The sequence below is a fragment of the Cornus florida genome, unplaced genomic scaffold (assembly GCF_030987335.1).
Source record: "Cornus florida cultivar Cherokee Brave unplaced genomic scaffold, ASM3098733v1 CherokeeBrave_3.0.0_Hap2_Chr11, whole genome shotgun sequence".
NCBI classification, from domain to species: Eukaryota; Viridiplantae; Streptophyta; class Magnoliopsida; order Cornales; family Cornaceae; genus Cornus; species Cornus florida.
The window spans coordinates 86,068,826-86,090,406 of NW_026775581.1; the positions used below are offsets into that span (position 1 = coordinate 86,068,826).

A 21,581-nucleotide genomic window follows, 5' to 3' on the forward strand; every position below is an offset into this window, starting at 1 on the left:
CTTTATATATGCTTGTGTTAATGTGATGTGATGATGCTTTCGCTATGTGTGATGAATGAGGGATTTAACTCTTAACAACAGTCAACCGTTAAGTGAGTTGGAGGGAGTTAATTATCCCCAACACAGTCCTCCTCTTATCATAGATGGCATAATTTCCTTTTCCTCTCAATAGTAGTCACACTATTTAAACCATGCAAATACTAGTTCTTATGAATGTGTGCTTAGTCCATTACCTTATTTGTTGTTAAGTGATTTTATTACCAAAAGGACACAAGAAACAACCTCCCACAACTAGAGAGGACAGGCTAAAAAACCAAATTACACTAACACCCTATAATGCAATTACAAGAACACAAAAACCAACATATATGTGGTTTGATTCTCACAACCCAATTATTATTCGGCTCAGTTGAAATACAGAAAATACATAAATTACATATGTGACGTCTCACATTGTAAGAATAGAGATTTGATGGCACTTATATGTGTAGATACTCTCTAATTGTGTAGATGAAAAACCGTAAGTAATAATGTATAAAGCAAACAATATCAATATTGGTTGGGTGGATTCACAACTAGAAATGGAGGAACGTAAACAAGTCCATGAGGATCAAGCCAAGCCGAGAAAGGGTGTCGAATGGTATCAGAGGCTCAAAGCCAATCCCCAGCTGAAGGATTGTGAAAGAATGGTATCAAAGTCAAATCCCCAGCCAAAAATGGAGAAGCGCGTACATGCACGTCTCATCCTTGTTATTGGGTTCTCAAAATGGCTCAGGAGATGAAACTGTAGCTTCTGCTCCTACAATAACTTCTCCTTGCTATATATGCTCCATATTTTTTCACCAATATGAAACTGTGGTTCTTGTTGGATTAAACCAATATGTTGTGGAGAGGATTGAGCTTAATTTTCCATTTTCATGCTTCTGTGATAACATAGGAGTATATTGTCAATGTGGCATGCAGTACTTGTCTAATATATGGTCTTTGTATACTGCAAGCATAATGTTAAGATATATTATTGCAATTCTTTGCTTTATGTCCTCCTGCAATAGGCTGTTAGGAAAACCATGAGCTTGGGGGTTTAGTTTAAAAGAGTTATGCCTATCTTTGTCGCCCAAACTATCAGTTCTCAATGGCCATATTTATCACTCACTCATATACCGGCCGCTACTAGTCTGGACTATCCATTTACACTTGTATCAAGCTACATTTGAATTGACTTGGAGGAAAAAAGAAAAAGAAAAAAGAGAGTCAATAAATAGAATCGGAGTTTACTCCGGCCATTTAGTATTATGATGATTAAGATTTTCACTTCTCAAAGAATTAGAAATAGAAAAGAATTAAAAAATATATTTATATTGTATTTGGGAGTATTGATCGAATCGGTGCATTGAATTTGGAATTGGAAAAAATTTAATACAAACTTTAAAATAAATTTTCTTCAATTCCAAATCCAAATAACTAATTCAGTGTTCCTAAACATAATATTAATTAGCAATTTTTGTGTTCTAAAAAAGGCGAAATTTAATAGATTGGTCTGCTTTTTTTTATACCCGAGAGTACGTTCTCTCTGCTTGTAGAAAATTGAATTAAAAAAAAAAAGTAATTTTCTTAAAAGAGCTCCTCAGGACCAGAGTTATAATTTTTAAAATTTCTCCTTTTTCTTCCTTGATCATCAAAACTCAACATTGTCCTATTCTTTTCTCTCTTTATCTTCCCACCAACTAATTCCACCTTTAGTTTCACTGTTTCTCCCGTGCTTATCCAAAAGAACTTTTTTTTAAAGTACTTTTAGTCATGTGATTAGGAATTTTCAACAACCAAGTGAAACGCATCCATGTTCCGCCTGGCTAAACACACACGTACACTCTTTTTAGCTGTTATTTTGCCGCCACACTGTACCCATACAGAGGTACCAGCAATGGTGCAGTATGTAGTACCACGTACTACCATACATTCGAGAGCAGAGCCAGCATTAATTAAGCTCAAGATTCTACAATCGTGAAATATATGGTCATAACCTTTGATTCCCAAATAGTCCTAATTATAGGAAAATGGAGTTTTAATCAAGGAGGCATACCTAACAGTATTAGTCTCTTATCTTTTAAAAGAAAGTTAAGAGTCCAAGTCTCAGAAAAAATATTTATGTGTGAGTATGACAAAAAAAGAAAATAGAGTTTTAAATTATAGTAGTAATAATTATACTCAATATCAATAAACTTAAAACTTTCGAATAATATATATATATACTCAATTGTGGTTCACTGCTTCATGCAAATGATAAAAGATTATACTAATAGAAGTGAATCCTGAATAGGAAAAGAGTAGATTTTTGCAAAATAATGCCAAATGAAGGTTTGTCTCTTGTCTTTTTCTTCCGGGGGGCCAACACATGGGTATGCTTTTAATAATGTAGGCACTTTATTACTCGTGATATCGACAGTGTTTTATCAACACCACGGATGGGGCTAAAACCGGTTGAAGCCCCTATTAATCTGAGAGATGATTATTACAAGGAGCACACAGCTTAACCAGGGTTTTTACTGTCCAACTCAAAAGTTCAAAACTATTAATCGGTTCTAACATCTAACTTTCTCCCCCTTAAATTTAAGGTAAGATAAGAGTTCTCTCTTTATTCTCTCTTTATTTAAATTCGATGTGAGATAAGAATTCATAACATTGTCTCACGACTCGAACACTTTCAGATCAAGAATTGAACTCACTCTGTTACCGCTTGTTACGAACTGAATACTTCCCGAACTAATTCAAAAACTTAAACGAGCTTAAACTAATAAGTTAATTCAAAAACTTAAACGAGCTTAAACTAATAAGTGAAGCTAACTCCTTGCTCAATAACAACCCCTCCTTTCTATTCCAATGTGAGAAATTTTACAATAGCCGGGTTTCACAATACCAGTCGTTGACCCGACAATACTCTCAGAATATTCTAGAATTTTCCCTACTGAGGAAAAGGAATCAATGACACCAAGCCTGGTTTTGCTTCTTTTTGTTTGGTGATTTATTAAACAATACCTTTATGCATATGCTGCATAAGTTAATTGCATGAACCTCTGAAATCGGAGTGGTTATTTGCAAAGTGAGATCGATAAGTTTGTACTTTACATAAATTAATTTTGAAGTTATCTGAAAGCAGAAAAATACTCGGCACAAAATTGAACAAATAAATTGTTCTTAGGAAAGAGAATATAGATATATATATATATATATATGGCCCTCCGAAACTCCGACTCCTAACAAGAGAGGAAGAAGATATCAAAAAGAAATAACTTAGAACTTCATTTATGCCATGGCAGTTACACTGTACAAACTACAAACAACACGGAAAAACAAACAACAACTAATCATTCTCTCTCACTCTGCCTTATCATCTTACCATTTGTTTATTCCGGTTATTTACATTAACGGTTAGTAAAACATTACAGTGATTTCGTCAGACTTGATACACTCTTTCTCTGCGTCGATGAACAAACTCTTTCTTCGCTGTTAGAAAGCTGCAACCATGGCCGGAGACGCTTTACTACCTTCTATCTCTATCTCCTCTTCCTCGTCTTCGTCTCCCCCTGCTTCCCACATGAAATGCGCATACGATCCCAACACCACACTGTAAATTCCGTTTTAAAAAAAAAAAAAAACATGTTAGCCTTTCAACAACTTCTTATTTCAAATCCAATCAACACCTAAACATCACACTCACGTTCATATATATATATTTGTATGTATAATTTTGGCGGGAAAGAGATCACTACGTATTGATATATATATATATATATATATAGGCTATATATACACTACTTTCGTACCAGTCATCGGGAGAGGCGTGAACAGCCCGATCGAAGTAAGATTTGGCTCTGTCTTCGTCTGCCTCTGTTTCCCATATCAGCTTTCCGTATAGAGACAACACCTCTCCATCACCAGGACTTGCCAGTATCGCTCTTCCATAGTACTCTTCAGCTTTTGCTGTATCTCTCTCTACCTAATTTCAACAATAACAAATTAAATACATAACATGCATAATCAGTTATCAAATAAAATCAGATCAAAATCTAATCTCGTGACAAATGAAAATTAGAAAGAAAATAGATTTTGATGGAACGATTGATGAATTGTTAGTACCTCGTGCAAGAACTTGCCGTAGTTTCTAAGAAGAAGAAAATTCGTAGGGTCCGACTTCAGCATCTCTAGATAATACGCACTGATCTTGCTGCGATCGGCTTCACCGCCGGTGAAAGCACCGAATTCAAAGTCATCGCCGCCGCCTCCACCGCCAGGAATCCTTCCTTTACCTATTCCACCGCCGGAAAACCCTAATTCCTCAACAGGAATCCCGCCCTCCGGCCAGTCCCCGGCGTAATTCCTCCGATCGGATCCTCTTTCCGTTACAAACAATGATCGGACACTTCCTACGCCGTCCTCACCGTCCGACACGTACTCCTCCTCCGGTATTCTCACAGGGAAGGACCTAGATCCCGCAGCACTGAGTCTCGAGAAACAGCCGGAAACCTCACTCTCCGACCTGATCACGTCAGATTCTGACATCACTCTCCGAATACTCCTCACCGGAGTGGTATCGTTGCGGCGATTGATCTCCAAATGCAGCGAAATCTTCGGAGAAACCGACTTTTTCTTCTCGGCGTACAAATCAAAGTGAGGTACTCGCGGTGAGCCGGGAACAAATGAGGGTTGGATTGAGAGATTCGGGACCGAACCAGTTCGGAGAAGAACCGCTTTCATGGTTGAGATTATTAGACCTTTTGTTTACTCTAAGCACTCACTGAGGCCTTTACTCCTTAAGATTTTTGTGTAGATCTGTGTATATAACGAGTATATAACTATATATATAAATATATATATATATATATACACACACACGTAAAAGAGTAGGTGCACCGTTAGATTTGTGACGACGTTGACTTCACAGTATACAATCGGAGGACACGTGTAGGACTGCACGTGAGAGAAACTAAGTGAGAGGCACTCCCGGGGGAGTCGGCGTTAGTCCGGTCAGAAATCAGGTGCGTGCGAGGCTTTTTGAAGAGTGGACTCGGACGGTTTCCACGTGTCACGGGCAAGCCGTGAAATGATGTGATCCATTGGCGCCACCTGGAAGCTTCCTGCCAGAGGTGGCTCCATAGGAGGGAGTGTGACTTGTAATTTCTAACTCCGGTTTTTTTTTTTTTTTTTTTTTTTGTATTTATTTTTTTCAACTAGTGGTATTTATTTACAAACTTAATTTAACAACTCCATAATATTAGTCCCTCCATTGCTATTTAGTTGTTTATCTCGTAAATTGTAACTCACCATATATAATTGTGAGTACAATTTACAAGATGGACAATTAAATAAGGACGGAGAAAGTATTTCTAAATTAAAATAGGGTGAAAGGATGACTTTTTGTATTTGATTCAAATAAAAATTTTCAAAAATTAAATTTGTACAGGTACAAAGTTAGATCATAATGGTTTATTGTTGTATGTTAATAATTTATTTAGTTACCAAACGAAAAATTATGTAGAGTTGGAAAAATTTTATTGAAATTTGTCCAATTATCATACTCTTTATCATGACTTCATCAAATGATACTAGTGTTGTAATGGCATGGTATGAAATAAAAAGATATGTTGTCTAGGAAAACCTCGTAATATATGGAAAATAGTTTTCGGTAATATTATGAATTTATCAGATTATACGTTAATATAAAATCCAAATAACAAATACTGCGACAATATATCTTTGTGGTTGATTAAGAGAGATGGAGCAAACTGCTTGGACTATTCTATGTTCAGAACGTGGTTTTCAGCGAGTATTAAAAAGAGAGAAAGAGGAATCATTTTCCGATATATATATATATATATACACACGCACTCACACACATACAAACAAGTATAAGATCCTGAAATTACGATCCATTCCCTTGTGCCCACAGTTCTGTTTCCTTCCCCCATACTGTCCATACTTCCTCCGTACCTTTCTTTAATAGAGTTAGTTTTGGACTCCAAGCCTCCTTTTTTGGGTAAGGGATAATGGGGACCACCGACCACATGTGATGCCACGTGAGCTTCTTTTTAATGGATTTCACGTGGACTGTATATGGACAGAACAGTTCTCATATTTATGCCCAGTGCACATGTACTTAGATGCCACATGGTACCATTCGTTTCTTGGCGTAACTCTTTGCTGTATTTACCTTTCCTTTTTAGATTTTTCTGCACTCATTGAACTCTCACATCTTAAAAACGTAGTTTTCATTTGTGCTTTTTCCTTCCGCACCGTGGCTCTTATCATTCGAAGCGTACAATGTACTTTCCCTGTCCCCTCTACCCCTCTAAGGGTATATGATACCATTTATAATGACTCATTTTATCAACTAGTATGATATTGTTTATTTTGTTCCGAATTTACACAATTTTACTTTTGAATTTTATTTCAAAATACCTCGTACCATTTGACTATAACATCTATATAGCACTAAATTATGTATTTTTAATTCATCCAGTGTGATAACTTACCAGTGTCTCGCACCCGTTGTACACCCATATAAATCAAGAAATTTGTATTTTTTAAAATATATATATATAGGTTTGCTATCCAAGGTACTTATAATTGATATTAGAATGGTGGCACAAATATGGAATATTAAATTTTCAGTCCTGTGCAACGAAGTGAGCCACCTTAATAGTATTGAAAGTGAGCCACCTTTATGGACTGTCCCTTGGCAATCACCTAATGAAAATAATTGCATGGTCTAGGATAATGCAAGACAATGGCAACCTTAATTGAGTTTAAAAACCAATCATCGTGGATATTTTTTCCACCCATCTCATCTTTTTCTATAGTGAACTGAAAATCATCAAGATCATACTTGAGTAAAAGAGATCATTGGTTTTGTCCTTACTAAGATTAAAAAAGAAGCGTACCATGATAAGACCTAGTTTTTCGACATCTACTTATAGTGGCTCTTGTCTCACGCTTTTCTTTATTTGGAGATTTCCCATCAAATCATTATCATATCATCCACAAACGTTATCATGTCTCTCTCTCTCTCAAATGCGAAGCTAAATAAAATCCCTGAATTGGAAAAACAACTAATTCTAAAAACCGTGAACGTAACATAAAGTCAACAGAAATGATGGTTAACAATTAAAAAAAGTTGAACACTACCCGTTCAAGTTGCAAATCAACTAAGAGCTTTGTTAATTACAGTAAGATCCATGGTGGGGCTCACAAATCGAGAGACTGTGCTTGTGACTGCTTGACATTCCTCAATGAACAACTCAAACTATTCATTTAATATTCAGCTGGAACTCTTTCATCAAGTAAGCTTAATTTTTAAGTTTATTTTAGTAAACGAGTCGATTCCAAACTTCGTTAAACTAAACAAGTGTAGACTAGATGTGTTCACGAACATAGTTTCATGTAACACGTTCACTGGTGGATTTAGCTCACTAATTGCAAGAACCAAACACCACATCATTCTATCATTCGTACCTTCTCAACAGTGTTAGTCTCGCAAAGCTAATATACACACACAGCAGAATCACCTTCTTTGTAAATTTCAGCAACCCAACACTACCTAGTTGTAAAACAGTCTTGGTGATAAGAAAATGCAAGTGCTTAATTTCCACACAATCTGTATGATGTTCACAACAGACCATGATCCCTTCCTGTTTGGAGGGGTCCTCTGCATGGTTTTGTGCAAAAAAAACACCCACCATTTTGGAGCACAGCATGAAGACCTAACACAGGACTCGCGTTGGGCTCGGCACACCAAAACGATACAATATCCACCTCCTGTTCACAATGGCATTTAAATTTTTAAGTAAATAGTTCTACTCGATCCAACACAAAACATTAGGGTAGAGATGTCATTCCAATGCTAAATAATCTACTAATTGTTTTAAGTCAAACTACCATTGGACCTGTTTCCATGATGCAGCATCAATTTGTAGATAATATATGCAAGGATGAAGACGCCCGGTTTGTTACATAAAAAGTATGTAATCCATTCGACTCTCCAGGTGGGCTTGTGTGTTGGAGTCTGAACAACATGATTCTTTTTCGAGTATTTTAGATCTTGCTAATCAGGGAATTTTTTTTTTTTTTCTCACCTGAAGCGTTTAACAAAAGAATGATCCATGCATCATGAGTTTAAACATGATTCGTGAAAAAAGAAAAATAGTTATACAATACCATCAAAAGTAGATGTGATGCGAAAAACTGTGATTGAAAAAGAAAAGGTCACTATCCAATTTCGCTCCGGCCTATGCTGGGTGCTGGAAGCACCTATTTTACCTATTCAATAACTTCATCACCATGCAGGATGGAGACAACAATGTGACAAGCATATTAACAGGAATACTACAAAATTCAGCAATAACTACCAATGAATTTAAATTTTATCATCTCATGAACTCAACAAAACCCTATCTAAATTGTTTAGCTTCCACTTATTTGCTATAGCGATCTTACAACAATATACTTCATCTGCAATTAGTACAGAAATAATTTTATCTATTTAAAACATTTGCCTACGTGTTCTCTCAGACACTAGCTTCACAGAAATCAAAAGCATGAAACGTAAACCGGATCTGGCCTCCACCCCTCTCAAAAGCTATTATCCTATTACCTAGTGCTAGCCCAGGGTGCTACAGGGGATACAAAGAAGACCTAACCTTTAGCATTATTTTGTAATTTCATTTTTTTTTTCAAAGCATTATTTTGCATAGATTAACCGCTCTTAGACTCAAACTCAAGTCCTCCCACGTTGATCTCCACCCCTCTAAAATATGAAGTTTATAGCCGCTTATAAATTGCTCAGATGCTGAAACAACCCAGCTTTGATTTCTTTTAATTTCAAATCTTGACGAGCAAAGAAAATGGCATCTAGCCAGCACCAATGACATTGTAATAAAAAATAGAAAATGAACTGTGAATTTTGTCAAATAAATTGGTTCAAAATAGAGATTTAAAACTGCACCACAAAACAATGAACTTAACAAAAAAGAACTGTTAAGCTCAACCTAGGACTTGTACCTCCTTTAGAGCAGTAATAGATTAGAAACACTCAACACATTCCATGACCAAAAATCTAGAATGCCTCTCACTAATAGCAGCACATGGAAAAACTCACTTTGTAGCAACGTTGCAAGGATGCTATTAAGGAATATATGTCAGTCTAAAAAACATGTATGGCTGGACATACACGTAAAAACATATTTACTAATTTTAATATATTATATAACTGGACATAAAACTTTCTTTATCATTTTTCTTTTATTACCATAATGTTTCAGAATGAAAACCCATATTAAACACTCTTCAAGTTACTAGAAGCACCATTATATTCAATAAAATACGGATACTGAGAATACGAATCTCTATCAGTGTTACGCTGCCCTTGGATATGGCGATGACATACCCAACGGTCTGACACATGCCCACACTAGACATTCGTACATGATTGCATGTGACAGATTTGTAGTGTAAAGAAAAGTTTCTATGATTATCACCTATAGACCAATAGACCAACTCTTAAGACCTCACTTTTTTCAAACCTCCCCCTCCAAACCCCCTTTATAATATAGAAACCATTGTTTAAATGGCAAATAAAACATACTTTGTTACAGTTTCGGCAACTAAAGAATAAATAAATACGCAACTGACCTCGTATTTTTTGAATTAAATGGGAATGAGCAATGACATAAAAAAATTTACAACTCTAAATATCACCAATCAAAGAAGAAAAAGGACCAACCTTCCAAGGCCAAGTCTATTGATTCTTCTTCACCTTTGAAGTGGAAGGTGGGGATCTAAGATCTTGATTGGAAGTTCTAATTATGAAAAGAAGTGTCTCTAGGAGCATTCCACCAACCAATCCAAGGATGCCTCCAGCAGCATTCTGAAAAATGGACTTTAACAGATGAATAAAAAAGACTAGTCGGAAAGAAATTCTCAGAATATAAAAGCAAATTATGTTAAGCAGATCCCAATAGGAAAAATGTATATTAATTTCAGATGGCTCTTCCAATGGTACCATAATAGGACTGTGGTTAAACAATGCTCTGAATGCAGCATATCCAACCAAATAGCCAGTAAACATTATAAGCACAACGTGTATACCTGTAAAAGTTTGACTGATGTTAGATTCAGAACATCCAAACAAAAACATAGAGAATACAAACGGCATCTCACAGGTGAAATGAACAGCTTGGAAGGAGAATAAAAATAAAAAGTTAGAAAAGCTGCGGTTGTAAAACGAGGAAAACATTTAAGCACAAGATTATAAAACAAACTCAAAGTCTATTTTGAGAAAAGAAAAAGAAAAAGGCAAAAAAATATTTATATCACGTAATTTCGGCCCAAGAGTCTGTGAATATCAGAATTGCTGATTCAAATCATCCAACAAAGAAGAATAGTTGACAGAAGCAAATAATTAAAAAAATCTTCAACTATGAAAAAAGAAAAAATTACAACTCCCGAGCCAATACAACAATCATATTATAGTTGCAAATATCTTTTGATTTATCTCAAACATCCTCGCCAAAATTGTCTATATCACATCACTTCCAGTTGCCCTATTTCCCAAGATTCACAAAGAGTGATCTATTGTTCACACAAGGAATTCTTGATTAATTGGTCACCAATACAGCGAGTAATGAGCCAAAAGCAGCAAAACATCAGTAATATCCCAATTCCCAACCCAAAGAGTTTCAGAAAACATTTTTACTAAATAAAAAAATACGACACACAGCAAGAGATAAATAAAGTAGAATCATCACTCTCTACAGAATTGGCATTTCTACAGAGGCGAAGCCAAGATTTTTCTTCAACAAGGCCATTCAGTAAGACTAATAATATTGACCTTTTGGGCTATAGAACTTGGGGGGTAAAATCAGGGGATACATCACCATAACATTATTTTTATAAAATTGAAAAAGTCAACTTATACTAAATTGTCAGTAGATGAAAACTTCTTGTTTTTTTTTTTATTGTTGGTATGGCACATGTACAGAACCAAACCCACAATTGCATCCTACGGGGACTTGAACTCTCAAGATCTCACTTGTAAATTAGACGAAATATCACTAGAGCTAAGCTCTTGGAAATATATTGATGAAAGAAACTTAGACATATTGATAATATCACTTCTAAAAAGTAAATTCATTTCCAGTACAAATGGATAATATGGTTTTATAATTGTCCCAAACAAGTTTTCATGTTTTGAACCCATGCATGACAATCGCAATGCCAATGCTATTCTAAGTGAAAATCACTATTACATTCTTGTTCAAACTAATATAAATAAATAACCTAAAGTCAATAATGAATCTGCAAGAGAAAAGTTAATCTGATACACAATTTGAATCAAGCATTACTTCCATAAAAATATAATAATAATCTTACATATAGAAAAACTTAATCAGTTCTAATCCAATGGCCAACAAGAGCACAAATGATAAGAACACGAACAAAAAGTTATCAAGAATAAAACCCCAAACTACAAAACCAATCCAGTCAAGAACAAACAATTATTTCACAAATGCATAGTTTTTCTATTACTAAAATTTTACCAAATTTAATTCAATCAAAACAATTAGAATTTGGGGTTCCACATACACAACCTCTCTCTCTCTCTCTCCCTCACACACACAAAATAGAGTTAACACTGTTTAGGTGTTTAATCTGTTGCACTATCTTCTTGATATATATAAGTTATAAGTTATTTTCTATTTTATAAGATTTTCATACAACTTCCCAATATTTAACTTTCACCAGGACTTACCTTTTTCCAAGGATTTTATTTATTAATTTTACTTATTTATAAGTAAGCTATTCAAACACCTACCATTGTCTCTAACAGGGTTTGAACCCTCAACCTTCCATTTATAAGTAGGACGAGATACCACTTGAGACAGAAAGCTTGATTTTTTCCAAAGATTTTGTGGGTTCATTTAACAAAAACCCCATTGTATATCAATATATTAAATACACTCTTTTTCTTACCTTGATTGAGTCAAGATAAATACCCACCAAAGCCTGTGTGTCTCCGCTCCAACACTTCCATATATTTTTCTTTTTTTTTCCTTGTGGAAGCGCAGTTTTTGTATGCCATAAGAACCAAGCTATGTGTTAGAGGTTTGTCCCACGTCGGATTTGTTTGGGAAGTGAAATAGGTATAAATGAGCTAGGTGTTTGCTCCACCTAAAAGATTAAGTTTTTGGGTCAGACAGCGAAACAACCGACCCGTTATAGAGCCAGACCCGGTCCTTAATTAGATGTCACGCCAAGCACCCGGCCGGAACATGCTCGAGCCCCTACCAGGGTAAGCAAGGTGGCCCAAGCCGCAACGAGGGCGTTGTGAGTTCACGTGGGGGAGAATGTTAGAGATTTGTCCCACATCGAATCCAGATGGCAAGTGAAATGGATATAAATGAGCTGGGTGTTAACTCCACCTAAAAGCTAATAGCTTAAGCTTTTGGGTCATACTGCAAAACTTCTGACACGTTACACTAAGTCACTTAAATAAATCAAGTGCAAAATGTAAACATGAACAGTCAAGCGGATAACATTGAATAAAGCTCACGGCTTAAGATACTGAGGAAAGGGGTTTGCACGGATCCGGTTCAAATCATGATTCGATTCAAACCAATCCGATCCATGCTCAGTTTTGAAGGTAGATCAGTTCGATTACAAATTTAATTCCAGTGGAACTAATCAGATGAATTTGGTTCACAGATTAGGAATAAAAAAATCCAATCTGAACTAATTTGATCCGATCCAATCCGCCATATATCTAAATACAGACTAGGCTTCATATAATTGGTCCACTATGTTTACTTACAATGGGATTACCCAAACCGAATTACAATATATATATAAGTGAAACACCTATGTTGCCCTAATATCTTCAACCGCACGCCCCCACCAAAGCATCCTCCCTCCTTCCCAATTCCCACAGTGAATTGTCACCAATCAAATCGCCATCGGCCCACCATGAACCGTCACTGACCTATGAAGCATGAACCACTGTGAAGCGTCACCGACCTATAAAGCATAAACCACTGTGAAGCGTCACCGTGGACCATCATTGTGAGCCTCGCATCTTCTCAATTGACCACCAACAATCGTTAACCACCATCACCCTCTGTGCCACCATCATCTTCATCCGTAAATCCCTAATCAATCGGTTCAAACCATAACTCCAACATTCTTTTTTCCACTGTCAATTACTCCTTGCAAGCACTCCGGGAGCCTCAGTAGAGAAATAACAACACATTTCATTGCCATCTTCAATATTTCTGGTGAGCAATTTTTCACTTTTTTCTGAAATTCATATTTTCTCAAATCTCACTCCAGGTCCAATTCAGTCTTGTACGGATTGGATGGCTTGGTTTAAAAACTCTCATCGGTTCAGTTTGGTTTCGATTATCCTGATACCGTTGGGATCAGATAGGTTTTACTTCTATGTCTAAACCGAACCAATCCGATACATTATGCCCCTAACTAAGGGTATCATTGGACAGCTTGTGGAAATTGAATTGCTTCATTTTGTCTTAACATTCAGAAGACATTTAGATCAAGAATTAACCGCTATAAAAGAATGTGATTAAGCATGATTTGTTTGGATGACAATTCGAGAAAGAACCTTTTTCTAGTGGTTGTATCACTTTTCATTAGCAACTTAATTCTCAAATATTTTGCACACAATTGCTGATTTTAGAGGAGAACAAACTCTTCCTGGATCTACTTAAAGTTGTTAATCAAGTTCGGCTCATGGGACGGGAAGTAATCATAAAACATTCCCTTCCTTGCACTTGAGCCTCTTCAACAAACATTCAAAATGTTTCATGTCTCTCTCTCTGGGGTACGTAAATACAAATATAATTGTGATAATGAAATAAGTCTGTTTGCAAACACACTTTAAGTCTTTCCATGAAGACGTAAAATTGATTCTCTACCATCATTTATGGTGATGGCATGTTTTATAATGATCATATTTCATAAGATGAGTAGCACCATCAAGTGCTAAATAAAACACAATGAAACCTTTCGATAACTACAGGATGTCCAAGCAGGAGCTAGAACTTACTATGCTCCATCCTCACTCGTATTGTGCCTTTCTCATTGATCTATTGTTTACTTGTGCAAACTAATACAAATCGTGCCATATTCTCCAAAACCAGTTTTTCCTCTTTCTTGTTGCAAAGCATTAATTAATCCATCATGTATCATCCTGAATAATTAAATTATTCAAATATATTCAAACGATGTAGTTTCCATGAAATGGGCAAACCAATAACTTAGAGCTCTGATGAGTTGTTCAAACATAGCAAACAACACCAGTCACCACGATTCTTCCAAAAATAAGGGGAAAAACAAACAGGAATTGTAAGCATTTCCATCAATACATATAAATTAGATGTGCCATCCAAAGTGGAACCACGCAGGATTCAGTTAGGTCAATTGACTATGTTGAATATCAAAAACTTAGAAAAAAAAAATAGAAACTTAGAAAAAAAAAATAGAAAGGGGCATTTACAGAATATATTGATAAATTTTGGAAGAAGAAGAAGAAGAAGTACGCAGGATTCAGTTAGGTCAATTGACTATGTTGAATATCAAAAACTTAGAAAAAAAAAATACAGTTAGGTCAATTGACTATGTTGAATATCAAAACGAAGAAGAAGAAGATTTTAATGCTTACACAAAAGTATGTTCCCTGTTATTCATTTTCTGTGTTCGCTTTTCTTGTGTTGACAATATAATGATTTCCCTTTGTGTCATGAATGTTTATTCGATATATTATCAGAAATGATCTTCTGAAAATATCCTTCTTAGTAACACCACGGTTTTGGAGCTTGGAGTGTTCAAAGTAAGACATGATAGCAAAATCAAAATATCACTGTATGCAGATAGAGAAAAAACATCAGGAACTTTCTTGGAAGATCTTGATGTTTTTCTTTTCATGAATTCAGCCAAGATGCAAAAGATGTCACACAAAGTTAATACATTTCATAAAATCCAAGCCAAATAAAAGAAAATTCAATACTTATCAAAAAAAAAAATTCAAAATGTTAACTTTTTTCTTAAATTATTAAAATTCAAAAACCCACAACACTACAAATTCAGATATTTCAATTAAACATATGTATCTGTATTATATAAGCACTCTTCGTAATTCATAGTACAAAAATAAACAGAAATCCAAAACAAAATAACTAAATAAAACTCACCAAACCCAAGCTGATCCTTGTAAGAAGAGAAAGGTTCAGTCTCGCTCTTCCTCGGCGTAATGTCCTTCACAAGCTCCGCGTATGCATTCCTCTCCGCAGCCTCCGCTAGCTTCCTCAGCCTTGCCTTCAATTCTTCACTCTAAAATTCCCCAAAAAAATTGAAGTAAATAAATAAATAATCAAATACACTATTTTTCACAATCCAACATCGAATGAAGAAAGAACCCAAAACAGATCAAACAAATTTAATTATCAGTATTACTGATAATGCAACATCCAAACAACCATTTACAAACCAAACAACCAGATACTTCTATAATCAACATCCAAATAACCACATAATTAACCTCTATTTGGTCGCGATACACATATAGATAAGGTATAAAGACACACACAGACATATTTTCTCGGGAAGCAAACACACAGGAATTTTGGGTATACCTTTTCTCTGGGTTTAGGGCTGGTGAAGATGAAATGGGATCCGGAGAAGAGTTGGATCAAGTCGGGTCGAGAGGAAGGTGGGGATGCGAACCAGAGGGATCGGATGGATTTGTAGGGAAGGGAGGGTTGGATGGAGAGACTGGAAGCGGTGCGTCGGAGATCATCGGAGAGGTAGGAGTCGTCGGAGGCGGAGGTGAGGAATGAGCGGATGGTTTCGGTGTTCAATATGATGAGACCAGTGGTGGTTGGATTTGGAGAAGGGTCGTCGGTGTTCATGTTGTGTAATGTTTGGGTCGCAAAATCAATTGTTGCAGTATAACAATAGGGTCTTCGATGGCAATTGTAAGAGTGGAGACCACTTTTCGAGTATGGCTCAAGCATGATCCGATCAATTCGAGGATTCGAGTTTAACTCGATTAATTTTTAATTTAAAATTAGGCTTAATTTTATTTAACCTTCCCCCTAGTCACTGTTCCCTTAATTTTTAAAAATATCATCTAATAATTCTTGTTGATTTATTTACTAATATTTTGAGACCCTTGAGGAACATGATTCTTATTAAATGATTTAATAATATATTTAATTCAAACTCTTCTCCAAATGGGATGTTATGCAATTGGTATAAATTTTAAATATAATTGAAAAATATCAAGATAATAGATGACTAAATTAATGAAAATGAAAATAATTGAGACACTACAATACAATATATTTGGATTTATATTGAAATAAAAAAGAATGTCCATAATATTTGGATTAAAACAAGTTTATGAGTTAATAGAATTAACCTAATACGATTATGATACGATAAATTAAATAAGCATAATTAGTTCAAACTGAATATATGATTAATTAAATAAGTTAAACTAGATTATGACATGAACACGGTTGAAGTCAATTCAAACCAGTTATATGAGACAGCTATCCATGTTGTAAGCTTTGGGTCACAAAATCAATTGGCTTGCAAATAATAATAATGTCTCATATAGAAGATGGTTGGTTAAAGAGAGCACATGAAATATGTGTTGCCTAATTGTAAGGAAGTTACACTACGCAGACAACACGAGTGTTGGGAAGAAGGACGTCGGCATTGCATGAAGAGTTATAGAATCTTTTGTGATACTTTCGAATTTTCATGTGTAGGTTGGCTAGGCTCACACCCGAAAATTCGGGGATATTAAATAATTAATATTTAAAACAAGTACGGAATACAATATGAAATAAAAATAAATAAATATTCGCTAAATGGAAAACTAAAATAATAATTAATAAATCTTTAATCCTCTTATACCAATACTCTAATAAATCCCATAAGGAATAAACCTTCATAATACAACTCGAGAATCCATATCTTGGACCCATATACAAAAAGGGTAAAATGCAATTACCCCCCCCCCCCCCCCTCTCACTATACCCAGAGTGCAACTAACCCCCCTCGATTACAAATAACCCCCCTCAACTATGGTCTTGGTGTAGTCTTAGGACAAATAAAGTTTTCCCGGTTATCTCCTGTCACCGGAAATTGAAAAAGTCAATTTTACCTCTCTCATAAAAAGAGTGAAAAAAACCAACGTCAGGTTGAAGGAGAATAAGGTAGCAAAACAAAACCAAAATACAAAGATACCAAAATTCACTAAGTAAACTATACAAAGATGGTATCACTCCGGAAAAGTGAAGATAAATGCTCTCAAATTAGCACCAACAACCTCTACGATTAGAACTGATAAGCATCTGAAAAATATACCAAAGGTGAGTCAAAACCCACGAACAAATCATTTTTACAACAACTCAATTAGAGAACCAATAAGCGATACATCTCCAATCAAACTCATGCAATATCTACGTAGTCACTACATACATATACACACTAAGCCTCTCACTAAAATATAGGGTAGTCTCAACCGAATAGTGAGTATCTCATAAAAAATCATACATAAGGTGGTCAAGAATCCCCCTTTACTAGGGCCACACATCTCCTATATCCAACTGTTGGGAAACGTGCAAGTTTTAAAAACTTTTCAAGTGATTTTAATTCATAGATCTTGATTCATCACATATAGATAAGTTTTATGTAAAAATAAAATATGATGTATCATTCAATTAAAAGATTGAATACTTACATCAAGGTTTGAGTAAACCTTAGATCTCTCTTCTAAAGTGAATGTTCTCACTTATTGTAGATCCCTTTTGCTAGAAACCTTTTCCATGGATTTCCATCTTCTTGGTAATGTTATTGCCTTTAGGAATCACTCATAAGCCTCCATAAATGACCTTGGAAAACTAGGCTTGTGGGAGCCTCCATTAGATGAGAACACTAACCCTAATTTTCTAGAGAGAGAAAATTTATTCCTTTTTCCTTCTTTCCAAAAATCACCCCCAAAATATATATAGACCATGTATATTTATAGGCAACATAAAAATAAAGAAAAGGAAACCACAAATCCTTCTCAATCTCTAATTCATATGTCTCAAATCTAATATGATTCCAATATCAAGTTGGGTTATGAGTGAGAATCCATTGGGCCTATTATATTATTGGCTACAATGAATTAATAATTGGCCCGGTCCATGGACCCAATTCAATTAATTCATAAATTAATTTCTACTCCACTAAAAGAAATTAATTGAACTCCAATTAAATAATAAATAACCTATAAGTCAATATTGCACTTTGACCCCTCTATTCTTAATTAGTTATCGGATAAATAAAGCCATCAATCCGACTACTTAATTAATATATTTATTTTGGTACCATTGATTATTTCTGGCTCGATCACAATAAAACATTTATTTGACAAAAATAATAATTTAAATAAATAAATAAATATATAATAAATCATTTTGTCTAAAAACACACGAAGGCCTTTGAATTTACTTTGTGATCAACCATAATCAATATAAAATAAATACAAGTAACAATGATGCAAATATTGAAAATATAACCCTCTAACTATTAATTACATAACTACCCAAAGTGTCGGTCTAAGGATCCTGAAAAATCCGCCAAACAAATCAAAGTAATTATTAATTAATAAAAGAGTTTATAATTTTCTCATGCTTAAGAGTCAAATGCCATGACGGTGATAGGGAGCAATTGCATACGACGGCTCTCGCAATATATCTCAACCTAACGCGGATCCAGTTCAAATCTTAATTAATTATGAGTCCATCCATAATTACCGACTATGAACCATTTATGATTACTATTTATATGTCATGCATTGATTGCCATCACATACATATATATAAATATTTCTTGTAATCAAATGGACACTATCAATTCTATAATGAATCGAAATATAATACATTAAATTCACCAATTGTATAAAACATAAATATTTCAGAAATGTCAAGAACATATGTCACTTTAATCCAAACAGGAATTTGCTATGCCAGGGCATATAAATCCCAACAGCTCCCACTTGCCCTCATAGCCAATTCAAATTGCACCTAACTCCAATGTCATCCAGATGATGATCAAAATTATTGATCAATGACACCTTTGATAATGGATCAACAAAGTTGTGTTCCAATGCTATGTTCTAGCTACAAGTACATTTTCTTGCCGGACAATATCATGTAGAACATGATACTTCCTCTCAGTGTATCTTGTTCCTCTATAGAACCTTGGGTCATTGGTTTGGACTACTTCTACACTATTGTCGCAATATAGCTCGATAGGCAGGCTAGCATGCTCCACAACCTCTAAATCAGTGAGATCAAACCAATAGGCTTCCTTTGCTGCCTTTAAGGCTGCAATATATTCCACCTGCAGGTTTGAGTCAGCAGTTGAAATCTGCTTAACAATCTACCAACTGATTTCCCTTTCATTAAGTGAACATACACTAAGTCATGAACCTCATAGTATCTACTTCTGATTGAAAATCAGAATTAGCATACCTGACTAGGACCATATCATCACATCCATAAATGAGTATGATATCATTGGTTCTCCTTAGGTACTTAATGATATTTTCCACAACAGACCAGTTATCAAGTCCAGAATTGGACTGATATCTACTGACTATCCCTACTATGTAGCGGATGTCCTGTTTGGTATAGATCATAGCATATATGAGACTCCCATATGCCAAAGTATATAGTTCCAGTCTCATTTACTCAATCTCCTCTGCTAGTCTTGGAAAACTACTTCCTAGAGAGAGCAATCCATATTAATAAAAGCAAAAACTCATTCTTTGAGTTATACATACTAAACCTGGTCAAAACTTTATCAATGTAGGATTATTAAGATAAGCCTATTTTCTTTTTAACCCAATCTTGCAAAAACTTGATCATAGGAATATAGCTTACATCTTGAAAAATTCTTCATTTAATAGTAATTGAACAACTACCTCTTTATTGATGACAAACCTTCCACATCATTCTATATGAGTAGGATGTCATCAATATATATAGAATCAGAAAAATAATGACATTCCCTTGTACACTCATAATTTATTCACTAAGAAATCTTCTGGTATCTTTTCGTAGATTAACTTGCCTTCCATAGGAATCACCCTTCTAGAAAGTTCTACAAGATCCCAGAATTTATTAGAGTACATAGATTCCAACTGTGATTTCATAGTAACTCGCCAAAACGATCTATATCCAAATCGGTTCACGCTTCCGTGTAGTTTACTGGGTCCAACTCATGTTTAACAGGGATATCCATAACGGTCTCACCTAAAAACATAATTCTGTCGGATTAGATAATTATCCTCCCACTACATCAATGTACCGATGAAGGAATCTGTGTACTAGACGATGCTGACGCATCAATAGGGAATTCATCTATAATTCTAAATCTCTATACTAAGTGTGTTCATATGTGGTACATCTGGTACTCATACCATATTCTCTAACACTATGCTACTAGGTATGTGATTCATAATATGATTCTCCTATAGATAAACAGTGAGTGTAAACAATCAACTTTTATTATTAAGATCATAAAATAATCCGTCCTAGTGACTTTTAGAGTAGCTATCAAATCTATCATGCGTATGATCTGTTTCCAACTTACTTGTCCATATCAAGCGCACATGTGCAAGACTACCCCATATGCGCATGTGATTCAAACTAAGATTTAGTCAAAAACACAGCTCAACGGTATCCTTGAGACAGACTAAGATGGAATGCAGTTCATAATGTGCATCGATGTCATTAACGCTAAACTCTTAAATGAAAGAGATAATGTGGCATAACTGATCATAGATCTAACCATGTTAAGTGGAATTCTGTTATTCCTATTTAACACCTAAATGCATTTAGCGTCAATTGCGGAAAACTGGTACACAACACCCTCATTGACCATATAATCTTTGCACTATCCCAAGAAATACTCATATCCTCGATCAGATCGAAATGTCTTGATAAGTTTACCTAATCTGTGCTCCACATCAGTCTTGACCCTCTCGGAATATACCAAAAGTATAAGACTTGTGTCGCAACAGGTAAATTTATCCAAAACGTGAGTAATCTTGCTTGGATGTTCACAAGACCACACGTGTCTGTGTGTACCGACTCCAATTGTTCTTTATGTCTATTTCATTTGGCTGATTAAGCCCTTAGAGTTATCTATCCTTCAAAACAGGATTCACAAGTTTGGTTTAGGCTCCTCTGCCTCACTAGGTAATAAACCTTCTTTGACCAATCTTTGAATCTCATTTTGATTGATTACAACCCAAAAATTGACACCAAAAAATACAATGAGTCAGGAATAACAAATTTTCTCTTAACATTCAATATAGAGATGCAACATTAGTTTCTACATCCTGCAAATCTTAAGAGTTTGTGATTATAGTATATTAACCATCTTTCAATGCACCAGAAGCAATCGCATATCTATTCAATTTTATAAAACCAATTTTACAAAATAACAACACAGTT

The 21,581-nt window shown here is 35.1% G+C and overlaps 2 protein-coding genes across 2 annotated transcripts; both read right to left on the reverse strand.

The window, feature by feature from the left end:
* Positions 1-3,271: 3,271 nt before the first annotated feature.
* On the reverse strand, positions 3,272-4,830 carry LOC132285224 (uncharacterized). The gene is made up of 3 exons (XM_059787393.1): positions 4,135-4,830; positions 3,822-3,994; positions 3,272-3,622 (listed from the first exon to the last, which is right to left on the reverse strand). The coding sequence occupies exons 1-3, from the start codon at positions 4,750-4,752 to the stop codon at positions 3,505-3,507; spliced, it is 909 nt and encodes a 302-aa protein (XP_059643376.1). The 5' UTR covers positions 4,753-4,830; the 3' UTR covers positions 3,272-3,504.
* Positions 4,831-7,125: 2,295 nt separating this feature from the next.
* Positions 7,126-16,064, reverse strand: LOC132284818 (uncharacterized). Its single transcript, XM_059786947.1, has 5 exons — positions 15,693-16,064; positions 15,252-15,390; positions 10,052-10,137; positions 9,773-9,916; positions 7,126-7,809 (listed from the first exon to the last, which is right to left on the reverse strand). The coding sequence occupies exons 1-4, from the start codon at positions 15,966-15,968 to the stop codon at positions 9,788-9,790; spliced, it is 630 nt and encodes a 209-aa protein (XP_059642930.1). The 5' UTR covers positions 15,969-16,064; the 3' UTR covers positions 7,126-7,809; positions 9,773-9,787.
* Positions 16,065-21,581: the final 5,517 nt, after the last annotated feature.